This window comes from Pseudorca crassidens, chromosome 13 (genome assembly GCF_039906515.1).
Source record: "Pseudorca crassidens isolate mPseCra1 chromosome 13, mPseCra1.hap1, whole genome shotgun sequence".
NCBI classification, from domain to species: Eukaryota; Metazoa; Chordata; class Mammalia; order Artiodactyla; family Delphinidae; genus Pseudorca; species Pseudorca crassidens.
This window is the reverse complement of record NC_090308.1, coordinates 60382346-60401760: the sequence shown is the minus strand read 5'-3', so window position 1 is coordinate 60401760 and position 19415 is coordinate 60382346. Positions and strand designations below refer to the sequence as shown.

General features: G+C 35.0%; 1 protein-coding gene and 1 long non-coding RNA gene across 4 annotated transcripts in view; one reads left to right on the top strand and one right to left on the bottom strand.

Annotated features, from left to right (window-relative positions):
- The window catches only part of UFL1 (UFM1 specific ligase 1), a 51928-nt gene extending 34834 nt beyond the window's left edge, over positions 1–17094 (top strand). For all 3 annotated transcript variants that reach the window (XM_067702544.1, XM_067702546.1, XM_067702545.1), the window contains 10 exons: positions 577–756; positions 2496–2616; positions 4964–5080; positions 8012–8129; positions 9269–9432; positions 9516–9646; positions 11679–11759; positions 12079–12164; positions 12695–12875; positions 14949–17094. In XM_067702544.1, coding sequence (XP_067558645.1) covers positions 577–756; positions 2496–2616; positions 4964–5080; positions 8012–8129; positions 9269–9432; positions 9516–9646; positions 11679–11759; positions 12079–12164; positions 12695–12875; positions 14949–15167 — 1398 coding nt within the window. In that variant the 3' untranslated portion in view covers positions 15168–17094. The remainder of the gene's footprint in view (positions 1–576; positions 757–2495; positions 2617–4963; positions 5081–8011; positions 8130–9268; positions 9433–9515; positions 9647–11678; positions 11760–12078; positions 12165–12694; positions 12876–14948) is intronic.
- Positions 7952–11668, bottom strand: LOC137204721 (uncharacterized). Its single transcript, XR_010933803.1, has 3 exons — positions 11627–11668; positions 11344–11538; positions 7952–9719 (listed from the first exon to the last, which is right to left on the bottom strand). It is a non-coding gene; the product is annotated as an uncharacterized lncRNA (long non-coding RNA).
- Positions 17095–19415: the final 2321 nt, after the last annotated feature.

Here is a 19415-nt window from a genome sequence, read left to right as displayed (position 1 = left end):
AGTATATGGCCGTTTTAAGAATTAGGATGTAGCTTTCAGGAAGGATACTTTCATGGTTGGTGGGGGGAGGAGGGGTATTAATGAAAATGTTAACTTCAGATAGTAGAAAGAGCTAAGAAGAAATGTATTTTGGAGGCAAAGTTATCAGGACTTGAAGTTGGAATGTTTGTGAGTTTTTGAGAGGAACTCAGTGTGACTTATAGGTTTGGGGCCTGATCAACTGAATGGAGAGTGGTTCCATTAATTGAGATGGGGGAGCAATGGGGAAGAGAAGATGGGAGCTGGGAGTCTGGGGGCAGGAGGCGCAAACCACGTTGTTTTGAACAGAACATGTTAAAATATGAGATGCCTGTTAGGTATATGAGTGGGGGGAGGTTAGGGAAGCAGTAGGATATGTGATTTCAGAGTTCGGAGTGAGGATAAAGTAGAAATACAATTTGGGAGGTTGTCAGCATATAGAGGGTTTTGAAACCATTGGACTTAACAAGATCACTTAGGGAGAGAATACATATAACAAATGGTTTATCTGTATTATATTGCATTTATACTTTGTTTTCATTTTGTTTGTAATTCTAGCCTCTGCTACCCAGTTCCTTATCAGTGGAAGATGCTGCAATATTGCTTCAACATGTGATGAGGGCACTCAGCAAACAGGCTTTAGCTGTAGTCTTTAGCGATACTATTGTAGTCAGTGAAAAATTTATAAATGATTGTACAGAACTGTTCAGTGACCTGATGCACCAAAAAGCTGAAAAGGTATGCCAAATTTCCTTTCACCTACTAATTTTAACAGTACTTTCACATTGGAATCATGATGACTTCTGAAAAATGAGGTAAGCAGTATACCCAAAACTGAACACTGTGTTGTTTCATATGTTATTTTCCTTCAATGCATCATTCCTTTTTATTTCCTCTCCTGGATTTGTTTTTCTCCTTCTTCATTCCCATCAGAACATAGAAGTTAGAACTTAGGAAGCTGCTTTTATAAATTGAAATCTTACAAATGAAATTATATATTTCACACTTAAGTCACCTGAGGGTATTGGTCCAACATTAAAATCCATAAAAATGATACCTGTGGATTATATGCATAAATGTATAGTATATTTATCAATCAGTACACATTATATTTACTAAATCTAGCAAAGCCTCATAATTTGACCTATTTGGGATATACCAACGGGATAACTTATTGAGGAAAGAAATTGTTACTATTAAAATTGATTAGTTCCTCAGAGCAACTGCTATGGAAGTGTTTAGAAGCAGAGGTCATGCCAGGTCTGCTTTAATGACTGTTCAATTCATGTTTCTGGTTAGCAGCACCCTCATTATAAAGCTTGCTCACAAAATAGGTAGAAAAAGCCCATTTGTATCTCAGACTGTTAATAAATTCATGAGGGCTTATTAAATATATAAATTATATTTATCTATATTCCTTTTAAGCTCCTTAATAGTCTTAAAAATGATATAACTTTTCTACCTTTGGCCTGCAAAGCATCAGAGAGGAGTAAAAAGTACACAGGATTGATATCAGTAAACCTGAGTTCTAATTTCAACTTGTTTACTCTGTTTGCCTTTGACAAATAGACTTCCAGTTTCCTCATCTTCAGAGAAAACGATGGTGACGCCCCCTCTCACAAGGATAAATATAAATTAAGGAGCAATGTAAATAAAATGTTTAGTACATGTTAGCTACCAGTTACTAAATGACTACATTATTATTTTCATTTGAGACCCTTTACTAAAATAGAAATTTAACACAATCATTGATTTTTTTTTTTTCTTGTGCTCCTCCCTCCAACCACAAAAATAAATTCAGGAAAAAAAGTGATTTTTTGTTTGAACTGTTAACATTCTTAACATTTCTTTGCAAAACTGAAAAGGAAATATTTTTAATGTGAAAATGTATGTTTGTCACTACAGATTTAGAACTCTTTCCCATGATAAAGAATCAGTTTCTGAAATTGGAAATAGTTCATTGTTCCTAACATAAATTTATAAAAAGCAAAGATCAAGAATGAGTCCAGAGGGGAAAAAAGTTCACATGCCTAAGTATGCAACTCATATGTGATCATTATGGTGGGGTGGGGATGGAGATTTCATTATCTTTCTAGTAATCTCAGGTATCCAAGTGGCACTGGACCTTGGGAGTCTTAAAAAGAGAGGTAGCAAGGATCATCCGTTAAGCAGTGCTAAAGTTAGCCAATAACAGTTGAAGAGGATTACATCTGATGCTGTGTGATCAGCTGTTCAGTGATAGGATAAGATTTCTCATTAGCTGGTAATAAATACAAAAAGTCAAGAACAGCAAGGGAGGAGACTTATTTGGGGCCTGGAGAAATAATCTCAGAGTGGCAGCTGAGACAAAGCTCTATAGTTCTTAGCAATGAAACCAAACAAGAACAGTTAGGATGTGAGTATAAACAACTTTTATTTTATGCTTTTTGTAATGTTATATATTGTTGCCTACAAGAAATAAGCATGTTTTATTTCAGGAAATGAAAAATAATCCTGTTCATTTAATCACTGAAGAAGATCTGAAACAAGTCTCCATTTTAGAAAGCGTTAATACAAGTAAAAAGGATAAAAAAGATGAACGAAGGAGGAAAGCAACAGGTAACAAATTATTAACAAGATTCAAGATGAGTTTATTTGTTGCAGTGAACTTTGCACTTATCAGACCTTTTGAAAGGCCTTTTATTTGGTTGATTCACCTTTAACTGTTAATATTAACCAAATCTTTTGCTAGTGAATTAACTTTTAATTATGAAAATATTGGTGATTATTTAGTTTCATAAGCTAATTTCATGATCTCCTGTTCTCTTTCTTTATGTTCCTGCTCCAGTAGCTTTTCTTTTCTTTCTTGATTCTCAAATTTTGCAAGTTTGTGTTTACCTCAAGGCCTTTGCACAAGCTGTTCCCTCCCAAGCTTCAAGTAACTGTTTCCTTCTTGTCATTAAGAGCTCACCTTTAAATGTCAGTTCCTCACAGAGGCCTCCCTAACCACCCAGAATAGTATATACAGTCACTCTCCATCGGATTATCCTCCCAGGTTTTTTTTACAGCACTTTTATCACTGTGATGTCTTTTATCGTTTGGGAGTCTGCTCCATCTCATTTATTGCTTCCCTAGTACTCAGAGCACTCCTTGGCATATTTTAAGTGCTCCATAAATATTTATTGAGTGAATGAATTTCCCAAGGACTTTTAAAAATTCTTTTAATTTAGAGTCACTGGAAATTATCCTAGGTAGCACTGGCATACTAGTAACTTGCATTTGGAAATTAACATGTATTTTCCATACTTTTTATAGTAGGAATAATTTTATTAGTGCTGTATCAGGGTTAAAGAAATTAGATATTCAACATATTTCATTACTAAATACAGCTATATTAAACACATTATAAAAACTTCATTTGCTGTGGGAATTCACTATATCTTTGAGATTTCTTCCTCTTCAAAAACCTTTTTCTACAAAGTCTTTCAATAATATTTTGAAATTTCTGTTCTAGGAAAACTACATAGTAAATTACCACAATAAATCAATAATATTCATAAGCATGCATATTTTGTTATTTTAAGATATAATTATAAATCCACCTTAATTAATTGATTGCACTTACATCAGTAAAACTAGTCTGTTTTATATCTTTCTAAAAATTCAGGTTCATCTGGTGTTTTGTTCTGATAGTGCTGTTGTTCTATAATAGTTTAATTACAGTTCATGGAATAATGTCAAACAAGAACATCTTTCCCATAAGAAACTTATTACCAAATGTAAAAGATACATTCACTTTAAACTTGTGCTTTTGAAAGTTGTGTTTTTCTATCATGAAAGCAATAGAACTTATAGAATATGATGAAGTCTAAAGAATATGATGAAGTCTAAGGGAATTCTTCTTAGAGTTTAGAAAAAGATCTTTGTTTATATAAATCATTTTATTGACGAAATGAATCTTTTATGAAGAAATGTATTTTCAATATTTTTCAGTGTTACAGTTCCATTACTAAAGTATCCTATTTTGTTGAATAGATATTTTAAATGTAAACATATAATAGAGAAATACCTCGGTAACAATTTTACTTTTATTTACAGTGTCTTAGTTTCATAGTTTGTACTTTTTAGTCTTCATTTAGCCAGTAGGTGATTGATAACTGTATTTTTCTACTTAATTTAATATTTATGGTCAACATTTATTGAGCCCGTTATGTGTCAAGCATTGCCTTAACCTCAAGTATGCAGACGTTAGTGAGATGTTCTCCCTACTGTCAAGAAGTTATCTTTTTGGGTGGCGGGAGAGTCAGGATGTCTCCTGTAAACCTGGGGAATAATCTTTAAATCAAAAAGACAAAACCGGCCTTCCCTGGTGGCGCAGTGGTGGAGAGTCCGCCTGCCGATGCAGGGGACACGGGTTCGTGCCCCGATCCGGGAAGATCCCGCATGCCGCGGAGTGGCTGGACCCGTGAGCCATGGCTGCTGAGCCTGCGCATCCGGAGCCTGTGCTCCACAACGGGAGAGGCCGCAACAGTGAGAGGCCCGCGTACCACAAAAAACAAACAAACAAACAAACAAACAAACAAAAAAAAAGACAAAACCAAATTTGTGAGGTACTGTAGTTGGGGATGTTAATGAGGCTGTGGTAACAGAGATAAGCAAATTAGGGCACTTTTGAAAAAGGGAGAAGAGGAGGTAAAGGAATGGGTTTGGCCAGGAAAAAGTCAGTCAAAGCTGCAGAAAATAGATGTCATTAGAGAAACAGGAAGAGACTGCATTTAGAGCAGGCAGGTTATCTAAGTGAGTTGCTCAAATTCAAGAGATTTCATATCTTATTAATTTTTACTGATTGAGTTTACAAAACTTGGCTTTATTTTTCTACTGTAAAGTTAAATACAACAATGTATTGTCATTATTTCTAAAAACAGTATTTAGTTAGGTAATACTAACTAATGTCGTTTTCCACCAGAGGGCAGTGGAAGTGTGAGAGGAGGAGGTGGCGGCAATGCCAGAGAGTACAGAATTAAAAAAATCAAGAAGAGAGGGAGAAAAGATGACAACAGTGATGATGAGTCATCTCACACAGGTGTGTAGCTTATTTCACTCTTCCTTTGTATGTGCATGATTTTTTTTAAACATTTTCTTAAGATGCATACACTTAGGTGTCTATGCTTAAAGGAAGTCCTTGCTTTGCAGAGTTTCAGTGAGCACAGATTTCAGTTAGTTAAATAATACCAGAGTCCCAACAAAGTTCATATTTCAGTTACCAGGGTATGTTAACTGTAATTGCATAAAGTACAAACTTTGTTGCTGGCTCCTTAGTCTACAGATCAGCACGTAAATAACAGATGTGCATCATGATCTGTCACAATCACATCACTTATTTCCAAGTTTTTCAGAGGCAGATCACTGTGCATCTCTTATTCACTTTATGCATAGAAAACACAGCATGTAGTTGTGTTGACTTCTTGTCCCCCAGTGATAAATCCATATGACATTTTACAATAATGGATAATCAAAAGGGGGAATTGGCCAACAAAGATAAATGTGCAGGAAAGGAAAAGTCATAACCCTGGAAATAAAATATGAATCAAGAATGGAGTTATAAAAGAAATGCCTGACTGTGGGAATGTTGGCATTACCTCTGTTCAAGAGACTAGCTGTGCAGTCAGAGAAACTTGGTGAAGACGGAAATAAATAAGGGAAATGGTTGTGACGAAAAGGATAAACATGTCTTAGAGGAGGTGAAGTTGGCAAAAAGCTTCACATTAAAGGAATTCTCAGAGATGTTTCACAACGCTGAAAGGGCAAAGGATAAAATGTTGGAAGCTGATTCAGAGTTTAAAAAGGAATATGACAACTTGCCCAGGCATAGAAAAGATGCTTTCTCTGTATTTTAAGTTACTGGATGAGAAGGCAAGCCCTGTTCATACTATTCTTGATGAGTGTTTTACAAAGAAATAAAACATTTTCATTCTCAGTGTTTCTGATGTGCTAAATTAGAGTGTACTAAACTAGAACTATTAGTCTTTTTTTCATTTCCCTATACATTTATAACCAACAGTAAGAGCTTTGAATGTTTGCACAAACATTTTTAAAAGGTTACAGAACAATCGTAAATTTTCCCATTGTTTATTAAGAACACTTTGCAGTTTTGGCTTGCAGATTTTTATGGTCTCCCAACTTCCATGCAAAAGAAATTATAATATTTTATGAATAGTAAATTTCTACAAAGTTAAGTAGAAAACATTAATTTCATGCCTGTTTAATTTTTATGGTAACACCTAATTGGTTGGTTGCTTCTGTCTAAGCAGGAGAATTAAGTATATGCATCTTTCTTCGTCTAGACTTGTTACTGTTTGGTATGGTTAAGTTAGCAAGAGACTGCTTTTCTAAATAAAATTATGATTTTTAATGTGTTTCTGTTTTTAAAAAATTAATGAAACTGTGATACCTCCCGTCCTCCTTTTCCCCACCAAAAAAAAAAACCTTGAAATGATGATGATTTCACATTTTCTTTTACCTATTCCACAGAATTTATTATGTATGGGCTTGGGAGATATAAGTGTCAAGGCTTCAGATATTAATGTGCTGCTACCTGTAACAGAAAAATTGCTTAAGATCTGTCTAAAGTAGTCTAAGATAGGTAACAATGGCTACTGTTCTCAACATACATAAAGCAGTATTAATTAAAGGAAAAGTATCTTAGAAACTATGAGCTCTACCTTTATTTTAATTAGCATTAAGACTATTCTGTGTTTTACTTTTTCATTAATAAATGGATTTTCCTATTTTCCCAGATGTAACAAGGAGTGGGAGTGAAGTAGCATTTAAGAAAATACTTCTCTAAAATGTGTAGCCCTAAGTAATTGTTAAATGAGGCATGTGATATTCTTTTTGTGTATGGTATAAGAGAGCAGCTATAAAAGAGTAAAACCATTCTCCCTATTTAAAAAAAGGTAATTTCAGTACTTTTGAAAAAGGGTTCTGTTGTAATCTCAGAAATGGAGGATGCAGTTAGGTTCTCAGCTAAAATATACAATCAACTCTGTGTGAAAGATTACTAGAAGGAAATACAATTTAATAACTAGTAAAATGCATGCAGGAAGCAGACGGAGAAATCAGATACTATCAGGAATGAATAGCAGATCTCAGAAAAAAAGTATAGTACTTTTCCATCTATTCTAAAGCTATAATAAGTAGGTGTACTTAGATCTTGATGCATAGTGAAAATTGATTTTTGAGCTATTCTATTTTTATTTCTAAGGTTTTACTTATAGAGTCAATAACCTAATTTAGCTGGGAATAATCACTTTTTTATAGTTTTACAATTAGTAATGGAAATATTGTTAGCTTTCTTTGCAACTCATACTTTCCCAAGTAAGTGAGTAGGCATGACATTTCCACAGTTAACAATTATTTCCATTACATACAAATTTTCCTTGGTATAGAATTATTTTTGTGAGAGCAAAAATAAATTATGGGTGTAAAATTTTAAGTTGTTTTTTCTTCCATGCCTTTCCAAAATAGACAATTTTTAGCTTAATTCTACTGGAGTTGTGGTTCACTTGATTATAACCTGAAAAGCTTGTGTAAATTATAAGGATGATTGGATTTTTATTAAATATTTTTATAAAGAAGGACATTCTGCTCAGTATCCATTGTTCAACAGAAAAATTATCCTTTCCTAAAAGATTTTTTTTTTATCCACTAGTTTTGATTTCCAACTATTTGCATCATCCAAGTTTGGGAGGAAAAAATTGTCTATTTTTTGATTGACTTGTAGAAAACAAGTTAGAAAATTATTACTCAAAAGAAATGCCACTATATATCCTATTTTAACAGTGTTTTCATTGGTTATTGCTATTGGACATTGGCAATTTTGGTGACAAACTAACAATGGAGACTTTATGGTAGGCAATAAATGAATTACCATATTATTATATATATTAATGGAACCTTATTTGCTTGTAGGTTGCTTATTTTTGTTTTTTCCTATGGCTCATTTTTATTACAGGAAAGAAGAAGCCAGAGATCACTTTTATGTTCCAGGATGAGATTGAAGATTTTTTACAAAAACATTTACAAGATGCCCCTGAGGAGTTTATTTCTGAACTTGCTGAGTACTTAATAAAGCAAGTATAAGAACAAATGTTTTCTGTTTTATAATAGAAATTTAGTGAGTTATTACTTAAAATTTTTACCAGGATCATAGAAAACATAATTTAGGTGTTTTCTTTTCAAACCTTAAAATTTAACTTAGTCACCAAATTCCAAATTTGTTTGCTTACAGAAACAGTTCAACAAACATTTAAGTGCTTTGAGCAAGGCAGTTTCGTCGGAAATACAGGGCAGGAGTGTGGAGGTGGTCTCCTTCACTCATCTTACAGTTCTAATTGGGAGAAAAACACCAGCACTGATCACTGGCTGGTCTCTAACACTGCATGAAAATACATCTAAAATGAAGAAAAGAGTATTTTCTATTTGACAGATTAAACAGTGCACTTTTAGGGAGAAAATAAAGTAACACACTGCCCTCAAAGAGAATAAAATAGCACTACCTTATAAGTGAACCAGGCTAAATTTATCTTCATACAGAAATAAAAGAAATTGTATAACTTGACTACTGCTAGCTAACATGGTTTTCCCCCAAGTTAGTCTCTATGTGTAAGCTTCTCTAAATGCAATCCAGGAGCCTAGTGCATCTAAATTTTTGAATTAGAAGAACAGCTTTTGTAAGTGAGATTTTTTAAAAACTTGAGTGAACATTCTTGTGCGTGAATACATTACATAATTACATTTTTCGTATATAAAAAGATGAAATAGTTACTATTAATCATTTGCCATAACTTTTTAAAATAATCTATTCTGAGTTGGGCATAAAAAGATTTTTTAAAAATACGTATCTTTTATAGTATGTTAGAAATTGAGAATTTGTTATCATTCCTGAGGATGGGAAACAAATGTATAGGCTACTGTTCTCCAAGTTAACTTTAAAAAGCTGCTCTGAATTGAATTTGAACTGAAGTTTTTGTTACTGTTTTTCTTATTGTCTTTCATGCAATAACTTTTAGTACTTAAAACAGAGAAAAATAATTCATTGAAGTTAGAATTTCTGGAATTTGAGGGAAAATTCTTATTAACTATTCTCCAAATTAATCTTATTTGTTTAACAGGGATCTTTTTTAAAGCCTTATTTGCATAGAAGCAAAATTTCTTATCTACATAAACCCAGTACATTTTAATAAACTAAATATATTTATCTCATGCACAGACCTCTAAATAAAACTTATCTCGAAGTGGTACGTTCAGTATTCATGTCTTCAACTTCTGCCTCTGGAACTGGCAGGAAGCACACGATCAAGGACTTGCAAGAAGAGGTTTCAAACCTTTATAATAATATTCGATTATTTGAAAAAGGGATGAAGTTCTTTACAGGTATTATACTTAACACTGTTTTTTCGTTGATTCTCATAATTGTCCTTGGACATTCATTTTAATGAAGCACTTTTATTTTCCAGATGATACCCAGGCTGCTCTTACGAAGCACTTGCTGAAGACAGTGTGTACTGATGTCACTAATCTCATTTTCAACTTCTTAGCTTCGGACTTAATGATGGCAGTAGACAACCCTGCAACCATTACAAGTGAAGTAAGTTAGTGATTTTCTTGCCACTCTTGATGTGTTTTGCTTTGAAATCCAAGCATGTTTTATTTTCTCACATCTAAAAGGAAAATAAAAGGAGTTTTTAGGAAGAAATCTGTCAGATTTTTAGTTCAAGTTTAGTACAATATATATACAGTTGCTACTAGGATTGGTAATATAACCAGTCTATTAACAGTAATAATAAAAGTAAGGAAATACTAGTCATTGTGTCTGGGAATGCCTGTAATAAATATAGCATGCGTGCTTCGCCTTCTACTTCCTATTATTGTACAGAAAGCAATAGGAAAACGTTGTATTATCTCTGAAAAAAAGTAAATAAGCTGAGTAGCCTACAAAATCTTTTTTTAAGCTCATCAGATGACTCAGATTGGATTTAATTTCACCAGGTAGCCTTGCAAAGAGTGAGGGTCGCTATTCAAAGAGGGGTAGGAAAGAGAGACGGGACAAATGAACTGGCTTAATTTAGGCAGATCTTCAGGGAGAAGAGGTGTCCATCATAGAAGCTGGAAGTAAAGCAGCTGAAATTTTAACAGATTCTTAAAGGTCTAGGCTAGCATCACAGTTTAGAATCCCAGGAAGCACCCAGAACAAGGAAAAAAAAAAAAGGTAATGATGCTTAGTTACTTTGGAATCAGCTATTTTATTTTTTCCTGATTATTGTTACATCACATCCCTTTTTCCTGCTGAGTTGCAAGTCCCTTATCAGTGTTTTGACTTTGCAGTCATTTTCATTTCGTGACACCATCTCATTTATTTGGACTAATTCCAGTTCATTTTCTTAAGTTCTAATCTCAAATTCAAAGCTCATCTCTTCCCTTCTTGCAATGTAAGGTGGAGCTATGGCTCCCAGTTGCCTACAGGAGGAAAGGTATGGCCTATCCCTAGGACTCCTCCTCCTCTTCTTCCTCACCCTAGATCTACTTAAGGTTGGAGATTAGGAAGAATGAAAGAGACAGCAGTGCCTTCATAAGACTGACTGCTATCACTGGCCTTGATCTAGGTCAAACCAAATCAGTCTAATGCTTGTGGCTTCTCGTGATGTGGCCTTTGTTGCATAGGTGGGATAGGTTGTTTTGTGGGGATGTTTTTATTATCATGTGACTCCTCATAGCAAGGACTCCCCCTAAACCTCCAGATAAAGGTCCATTTATCTCTCCTACCCCAGCAAGGTACTGTTTCCCTCCCATTCTTTGCGTTGAGCAGTGATTCTCAACTGCTTGGATAGTTCCATGTACCTGCCTGCATGCCAGCCTCTGCTGTGGGAAGTACCTGGGGTCCTTCCCATGCCCTTTAAGGGCCACAGGAGGATTGCTGTAGCATGGGGTAGGAGTCAATAGGTTGGTCCAATCTTCTAAGACATACTGTAATTTTCAGGGCCTGCTGGCCAAGCCATTCCAATAAGGCCTCCTCCAGAAATTCTGCACTAGAAGGAGCCCTAAGACTCTGGTCAAGAATGCCACCAAACTTCACAAAGCACAGCTCTGTGGAGAGGGGTGCTGAAAAGGTTCCACACACCAGACAGTATAACAAGCAGCCATCCTTCTGTGGTTCAGGTCCCCTCGCTTATAGGCATCCTGGGTCTTTATGGCCTTCTGGATCTTTATGAGTGGGGCTCCCTCACTTGGCCTTAGAGAAAAACACTCTTCCCACCACAATAGAAAAAAGCAGGAGCAGCCTCTTACCCCAAATTATTTTTCTTGCACGATGAATGGTGCGTATATGCTCATTCACTCATGCGCTCTCTGTTTATCATTCTTCTTCTTATACTGCTGGAGCAGATGGGAGGAGTAGCGGCTGCATCTAGCGTCTTTGACCGACTGTTGACTAGCATTCTGATTTTAGAGTGTTTTAGCATATTTTTATCCCTAGTTTGTGGTCTAAAATATAAGAACAAAGATAAATTTCACTCAGCATTCTGTTTCAATAGTAAATACTCATTTTTTGTTTTGCTTTGTTTAAACTTACATCCAGTACATGTCAAAGGCACAATTCCAAAGGAATTTCTTTTGCCCTATAGGTAAGAAAAAAAATTCTAAGTAAGTTATCAGAAGAAACTAAAGTAGCTCTCACAAAACTCCATAGCTCTCTGAATGAAAAGGTAAGTGAAGTTTTATTCTATTTAGATATTTGGGCTAGAATTTGTGATCTTTGAATAGATAAATTTTTATCAGAATAACTGAAAACTAAATCTAAACCTATTATCCTGCACTCAGACACCTCTTTGGCAGGTGAAGGAAGAGACCAAGCTGGGGGCATTTTACCCTCTAGCCCTAAATCACAGCTTCAAACTTCATGACAAAATGACCTTTTTAAAAATTGTATCCAGGTTGTAAAATTATAAAATGGTATTAAATGACTGCTTTTCTTTAGGCAACCTGTTTTATAAAAGTAAATCATGGTATTAAATACCTTTTCAGAGCATAGAAGACTTTCTTTCGTGTCTGGATTCTGCAGCAGAAGCTTGTGATATTATGGTGAAAAGGGGAGACAAAAAAAGGGAAAGGTAACATTGAATTAATGTCTGAAATTTCGTATCTGAAATTGGAGTCTGTCTGAATCTTGCATAGAGAACTGTTGTGTCTAAATGGCTGTAGACCTTCAGTCATAGTTAGTCCTCATATCCTCTCTCTGACCCAATAGAATACGGTAGCAGAGTTGCTAATCCCATAGTTGATCAAGGCTGGGAACTTATTAGCTTTAAGACCTTTATAGGAACACTTATTTAATCTAATGCACATCTGTTTGATCCCCAACAATTCAAAATAAAAAGCATACTTTGAGTATCCCTGCTCCATATATATATATATATATATATATATATATATATATATATATGTTTTTCTGTCATTTTCTAGCATATTAGTTTGCCCATGCTGTTTAGGATTATGTGTGTCTGTATCCCCTAAAAAGTCCTTTAAAATTGTCATGGAACTAGATTAAACTAGAGATGCTAAAAATGAAAACAGAATAGAAGAATTGAAGTTGGTGAGAACTTATTAAAATATGATAATGTATTATTTTATTTTTGTTTAGGCAGATACTGTTTCAGCATCGACAAGCACTGGCTGAACAGCTAAAAGTCACAGAAGACCCTGCTCTTATTCTGCATCTCACATCGGTTCTGTTGTTTCAGTTCTCAACCCACAGCATGCTCCATGCACCTGGAAGATGTGTCCCACAGATCATTGCTTTTCTGAATAGTAAAATTCCAGAGGTATTACATTTTCAGTGCACTTGAAACTTTTATAGCTTTTAGATTCTGACTATTTTGAATGGATAGATGTGAATCATTGTGAACACTAAGACACAAAACATATTAACATCATCTTCCTGCTTCCAAGAATGGAAACAGTGAATAAGGAGGTTGATTTTTAAAACTCAGCATAGCTCAGGAATCTTTCAGGATCCTGTAAGATCCATGGTAAGGAATATTCTGAATCTGGAAATTAAGCTTTTGGAAGAGAAGTAATAATGTTCAGTCTTCCATTTCAGTTTATGCAGGTTTAACCTGTCCTTTAAGGACCAGCTCAAAAATTCTTATCTTGCACAAATTCATCTGAGAAACTCTTCAGCTAAAGGTAAATTGGCTTCTTTGAACTTCCATATCACTTTGACAGTATCTTTGGTGACAGAAGCTAGCTCAGTCAACTTACATTAAAATGATCTGTTCATGTTTTATCTCCCCCAAACTGTAAATTCCTTGAGAGCAAAGACCTTGCTAGATTCAGCTTTCTAATTCTATGGCCAGTAATTTGTAAAGATGAAGACTGTCAATGTATGGGTTGGCCAAAAAGTTCCTTTGGTTTTTTCCATAAGATGGCTCCAGTAGCAGTCAGTTGTCTTTAACTTTATTTGAAACAATATTGTTAGATTGTATTAAGACAGCCATATCATATCACACTGTCATATCAGTGTGCTGTTAAAAAGAAAACATCAAAATTGGTGAATTTTTGTGTAGCCATTTTAATATTGAAGATGAAAAAAAAAAAGCAACATTTTCGGCATATTATGCTTTATTATTTCAAGAAAGGTAAAAACGGGCTTCCCTGGTGGCGCAGTGGTTGAGAGTCCACCTGCCGATGCAGGGGACGCGGGTTCGTGCTCCGGTCCGGGAAGATCCCACATGCCGTGGAGGGCTAGGCCCGTGAGCCATGGCCGCTGAGCCTGCACGTCCGGAGCCTGAGCTCCGCAGCGGGAGAGGCCACAACAGTGAGAGGCCCGTGTACCGCAAAAAAAAAAAAAAAAAAAGTAAAAACACAACCAAAACACACAAAAAGATTTGTACAGTGTATGGAGAAGGTGCTGTGACTGATTGAACGTGTCAAAAGTGGTTTGTGAAGTTTTGTGCTGGGGATTTCTCGCTGGACAATGCTCCACAGTCGGTAGACCAGTTGAAGTTGATAGCAGTCAAACTGAGACATTAATTGAGAACAATCAACATTACACCATGCAGGAGATAGCCGACATACGATATCCAAATCAAGCGTTTTTCATCATTTGCACCAGCTTGGTTATGTTCATTGCTTTGATGTTTGGGTTCCACATAAGTTAAGCGAAAAAAACCTTGACAGTATTTCCGCACGTGATTCTCTACCGAAAATGTTCCATTTTTAAAACAAATTATGATGAGCAATGAAAAGTGGTGTGGAACAGAAGAGATCATGGAGCAAGCGAAATGAACCACCATCAACCACACCAAAGGCAGGTCTTCATCCAAAGGTGATGTTGTGTATATGGTGGGAAGGGAGTCCTCTATCATGAGCTTTCTCCAGAAAACCAAAAGACTAATTCCAACAAGTACTCCCAAAGAGACCAACTGAAAGCAGCACTAGACGAAAAGCACCCAGAATTAGTCAAGGGAAATCACATAACCTTCCATCAGGATAAGGCAAGACTGCATGTTTCTTTGATGACCAGGCAAAAGCTATTACAGCTTGGCTGGGAAGTTCTGATTCATCCGCTGTATTCACCAGATATCACACCTTCAGATTTCCATTTATTTCAGTCTTCACAAAATTCTCTTAATGGAAAAAACTTCAGTTCCCTGGAAGACTGTAAAAGGCACCTGGAACATTTGTGTTCAAAAAGAAAAAAAATTTGGGGGAAGGTGGAATTATGAAGCTGCCTGAAAAATGGCAGAAAGTAGTGGAACAAAACAATGAATATGTTGTTCAATAAAGTTCCTGGTGAAAATGAATTTACTTTAAAAACTGAAGGAACCTTTTGGCCAACCCAATACTTTGTTCTACAGAAAACATGTTTGTTAACTTTTCTCCTCTTTTCACAGGTTCAACATACTCTTTTAGTAAAGTATCAAGGTTTGGTTATAAAGCATTTAGTCAGTCAAAGTAAGAAGACTGGGCAGGGAGAAGATCCCTTGAGTGATGAATTAGACAAAGAACAAGAAGATATCATCAGTATGACTCGTAAAGAGCTTCAAGAACTTTCCTCATCCATTAAAGACCTTGTTGTCAAATCCAGGAAATCATCAGTGACAGAAGAGTAATGATTTTAATTTACTTAATGTTGTCATACAGTAAACGTTTTTTCCCCAAAGTTAAAGGTGAGTGGTTACAAAAAGAAATACGCATTTCACAGTCCAGAATCCCCCACCCAATAGCACTTCCCACACTCACAGTTCAGTTAAAACAGTAGTGTTGTATTCATTGTAAATCTTACAAAGATGTGAATTTTTGTAAATTGGGTTCTCCACGGAAGATTTCTTTTTCACATTATTCTAAAAATTATACATTTCAGGTTTATTTTCTTTCTAGATGCTGAATGAAGAATAAATCTTCTGCTTTTATCTCTAGGAAAGGACTCATTTGTTGTGTTATTGGATTTCAAGTGACATGTGTAAATTTACACATATTAAGCAGAAACTTAAAATGCGGTCATGTTTTTTTTTGGTGTTGAAAATAGTGTTTTTACTTTAAAATTAATAGAGAATGGTTCAAACCTAAAATACAGAAACTTGCAAAATATTTTTTTATTACTAAGCCCTCACTCTTATTTCTGGCAGATAGATGGCTTCTCATCTCCCCCACAAGAGTGAACTTTTATGTGGCTGGGAGGTTCAGGGATGTGTTTACAGGTACAGAAGAACACCCGAGGAGCCCATGCACTGCTGTGCTCTATTCTAAAGTACAATGCTAACAAGAGTGAGAGAAAAAATATAATTTACTACTGATAGGTTTAAGTCACATTTTAACATTGTAATAACTAAAAATTTAATATAGTTTTTTTAACCCAGTTTGCATTTCTGAATTTCATTTTTTATATTAATAGTCACCATCACCTAATACTTTGTTGTAGGGGATCTATAAGTGCATTTAAATCATTAGAACTTTTTTTTTTCAAAATAGAAACGCTTATTAAAAAATAGGTGTTTTGGGGCTTCCCTGGTGGCGCAGTGGTTGAGAGTCCGCCTGCTGATGCAGGGGACATGGGTTAGTGCCCCGGTCCGGGAAGATCCCACATGCCGCAGAGCAGCTAGGCCCATGAGCCATGGCCGCTGAGCCTGCACGTCCAGAGCCTGTGTTCTGCAATGCGAGAGGCCACAACAGTGAGAGGCCCGCATACCGCAAAAAAAAAAAATAGGTGTTCTTGTTCTGTAAAGATTAGTAGTAGTTAAAAGACTAAAATAGTTCCTTGGAGTAATAATCATTTCAATCAGATGAGTTTCAAGCAACAATTTATTGTATATAAAAGAGGAACTTATTTAAAATAGTAAATTAAATCTCAAATATTTTTTTTAAATACTGTTTTATATAATACCTTACATGGCATTTAAAACTATTTTTGAAAATGTTTGAATACAAAGATTGGTCTACCTCTACACTAATTCTAGACAAAGTATTAATATTGAAAGAAATATAATTTGCTAAGCAAAGTTGATAGGAATGTAATAAACTAAAAAATATTTTCCATTGCTAATTTTCTATTAATATATTTTCATAAGGGCAAAGGAAGAAAAATGACAAATCCTCTGAACACAAATTCCAATTAGTTTGTTGATTCAGCTTCTAAAATACTGAACACCCAACCTCTTTTTTTATTCAGTCTTTAAGGACCTTACCATTTATGCTTCAGGAGATATCAAAGTAATCCACATTTGAGTCAAACTAGATCATAGACGATAAAGCAAATAAAAGCATTATGACTGTTCATTTGTGAAAATAAAAATAGAAGAGACAATGAAGCAAATAAAATATTCTTATTTTGTTTGCATGAAATCTGTTTCATCAAAATGGTTATTTTTCCACAGTAAATAAGAGCAGTTTTTATTTTTTTGTAAATAAAATTATTTAGCTGATTTCATATTAAAAATCTAATTTCATTAATAAAAGTTGTTCCATGTTTATCTACTATGATCTTAATGGGCAGATTTAAGAATGTTATTTAAAATAAAGTTGTCTGTTGTTTCTGTTAAATTTTATGTACTTTGAAGCTTGTTATTTTAATTACTAGGATTGATACATATATGTATTTACATTTTAAAATTCTATTCTGAACATTTTTAAAGGATTTTGTTATACTTTTCTTACACAAAAATAATTCTAGTCCTTTCATTCCTTGAAAGTTTGCCATTTCGTGAACCATTTCACCTCAGTAAATCATTTTCAGTTAGCTAGTTTTCAGCAAATGTATAGCTAAACTCTCATCTGCTACTTTCTACTGTTGCAGATAATGGTAGAGATATTTGAATAATGTGCTCAGGTATTCATATTCATGTGTTCCATCTCCAGACCATGTGTTTTTGAATAGTCAAAGGAAACTCACTTCTGACCATCAGAAAGATTCAGTGAAGAGTGGTATATCTTACCAAAATTAGTATATTTTCCAAAAAGACCTTAATGCTAACTTAGAACAATCAATGTAGAAATTGCTTAACCTGAATGTAGAACCATCTTGAACTTTTTGGAGAATGTATTGATATTTTAGTCAGACCATGAAGCACCAAGGACGAGGTCAAAGTGCAACAGTGAGCTGAAGAAGAGTGTGTGAAGAAACGGTTCATTCCTTCCTCAGAAATGCCACTTGACCCATGGCCAAATGGGTTTTTTTTCTATCAAGAGCTAATTTATGTGAGTTGGATAGGGGGTGGGGACGATGGAAGGTTTGCTTTCTTTGACTAATACCAATGAAGTCTTTGACCCAGTGTACATGGGAGATGAAAGGAAAACACATTTATAAGCTCTGAGATGTACATTTTCCACAGAACCTAAGAGCACTATTAAAGTGGCTGTTAAAATGATCTACAGACTCACTCAAGTTGCTCCACTTTGAAGGCCACACCAAGCCAACAGGAGAATAAATAGAACCCAGGACTCTACAGCAATCAGAGAAGAAAAAGAATCCAAATTGGAAAGGAAGAAGTAAAACTGTCACTGTTTGCAGGTGACATGATATTATACATAGAAAATCCTAAAGATGCTACCAGAAAACTACTAGAACTCATCAGTGAATTCAGTAAAGTTGCAGGATACAAAACTAATATGCAGAGATCCATTACATTTCTAACAATGAAATATCAGAAAGAAATTAAGGAAACAATCCCATTTACCATTGCATTGAAAAGAATAACATACCTAGGAATAAACTTAACTGCAAAAGACCTGTGCTCTGAAAATTGTAAGACACTGATGAAAGAAACCAAAGCCGACACAAACAGATGGAAAGAGATACCATGTTCTTGGATTAGAAGAATCAATACTGTTAAAATGACCATACTACTACCCAAGGCATTTTACAGATTCAGTGTAATCCCCATCAAATTACCAATGGCATTTTTCACAGAACTGGAACAAAAAAAGTTTTAATTTGTACAGAAACACAAAAGACCTCAAATAGCCAAAATAATCTTGGGAAAGAAGAACAGAGCTGGAGGAATCATGCTCCCCAACTTCGGACTATACTATAAAGCTACAGTAATCAGAAAAGTATGGTATTGGCACAAAAACAGACACATAGATCAATGGAACAGGATACAGAGCCCAGAAATAAACCCACATGTTTATGGTCAATTAATCTACAACAAAGGAGGCAAAATTACACAACAAAGAGAAGACAGTCTCTTCAATAAGTGGTGCTGGGAAAACTGGACAGCTACATGGGAAAGAATGAAATTAGAATGTTCTCTAATAGCATACACAAAAATAAGACTCAAAATGGATTAAAGACCTAAACATAAGACTGGATACTGTAAAATTTCTAGAGGAAAACATAGGCAGAACACTCTGACATAAATTGCAACAATATTTTTTTGGATCTGTCTCCTAGAGTAATGGAAACAAAGGCAAAAATTTTAAAATGGGACCTAATTAAAAGCTTTTGCACAGCAAAGGAAACCATAAACAAAATGAAAAGACAGCCTACTGAATGGAAGAAAATATTTGCAAACAATGCTACCAACAAGGGATTAATTTCCAAAATATACAGTTTATACAGGTCAATATCAAAAAAAAAAACCCAATAAAAAAAATGAGCAGAAGATCTAAATAGGCATTTCTCCTAAGAAGACACACAGATAGCCAACAGGTACATGAAAAGACGTTCAACATCACTATTAGAGAAATGCAAATCAAAACTACAATGAGTTATCACCTCACACTGGTCAGAGTGGCCAGCGTCAAAGTCTACAAATAATAAATGCTGGAGAGGGTGTGGAGAAAAGGGAACCCTCCTACCCTGTTGGTGGGAATGTAAATCGGTGCAGCCACTATGGAGAACAGTATGGAGGTTTCTTTAAAAA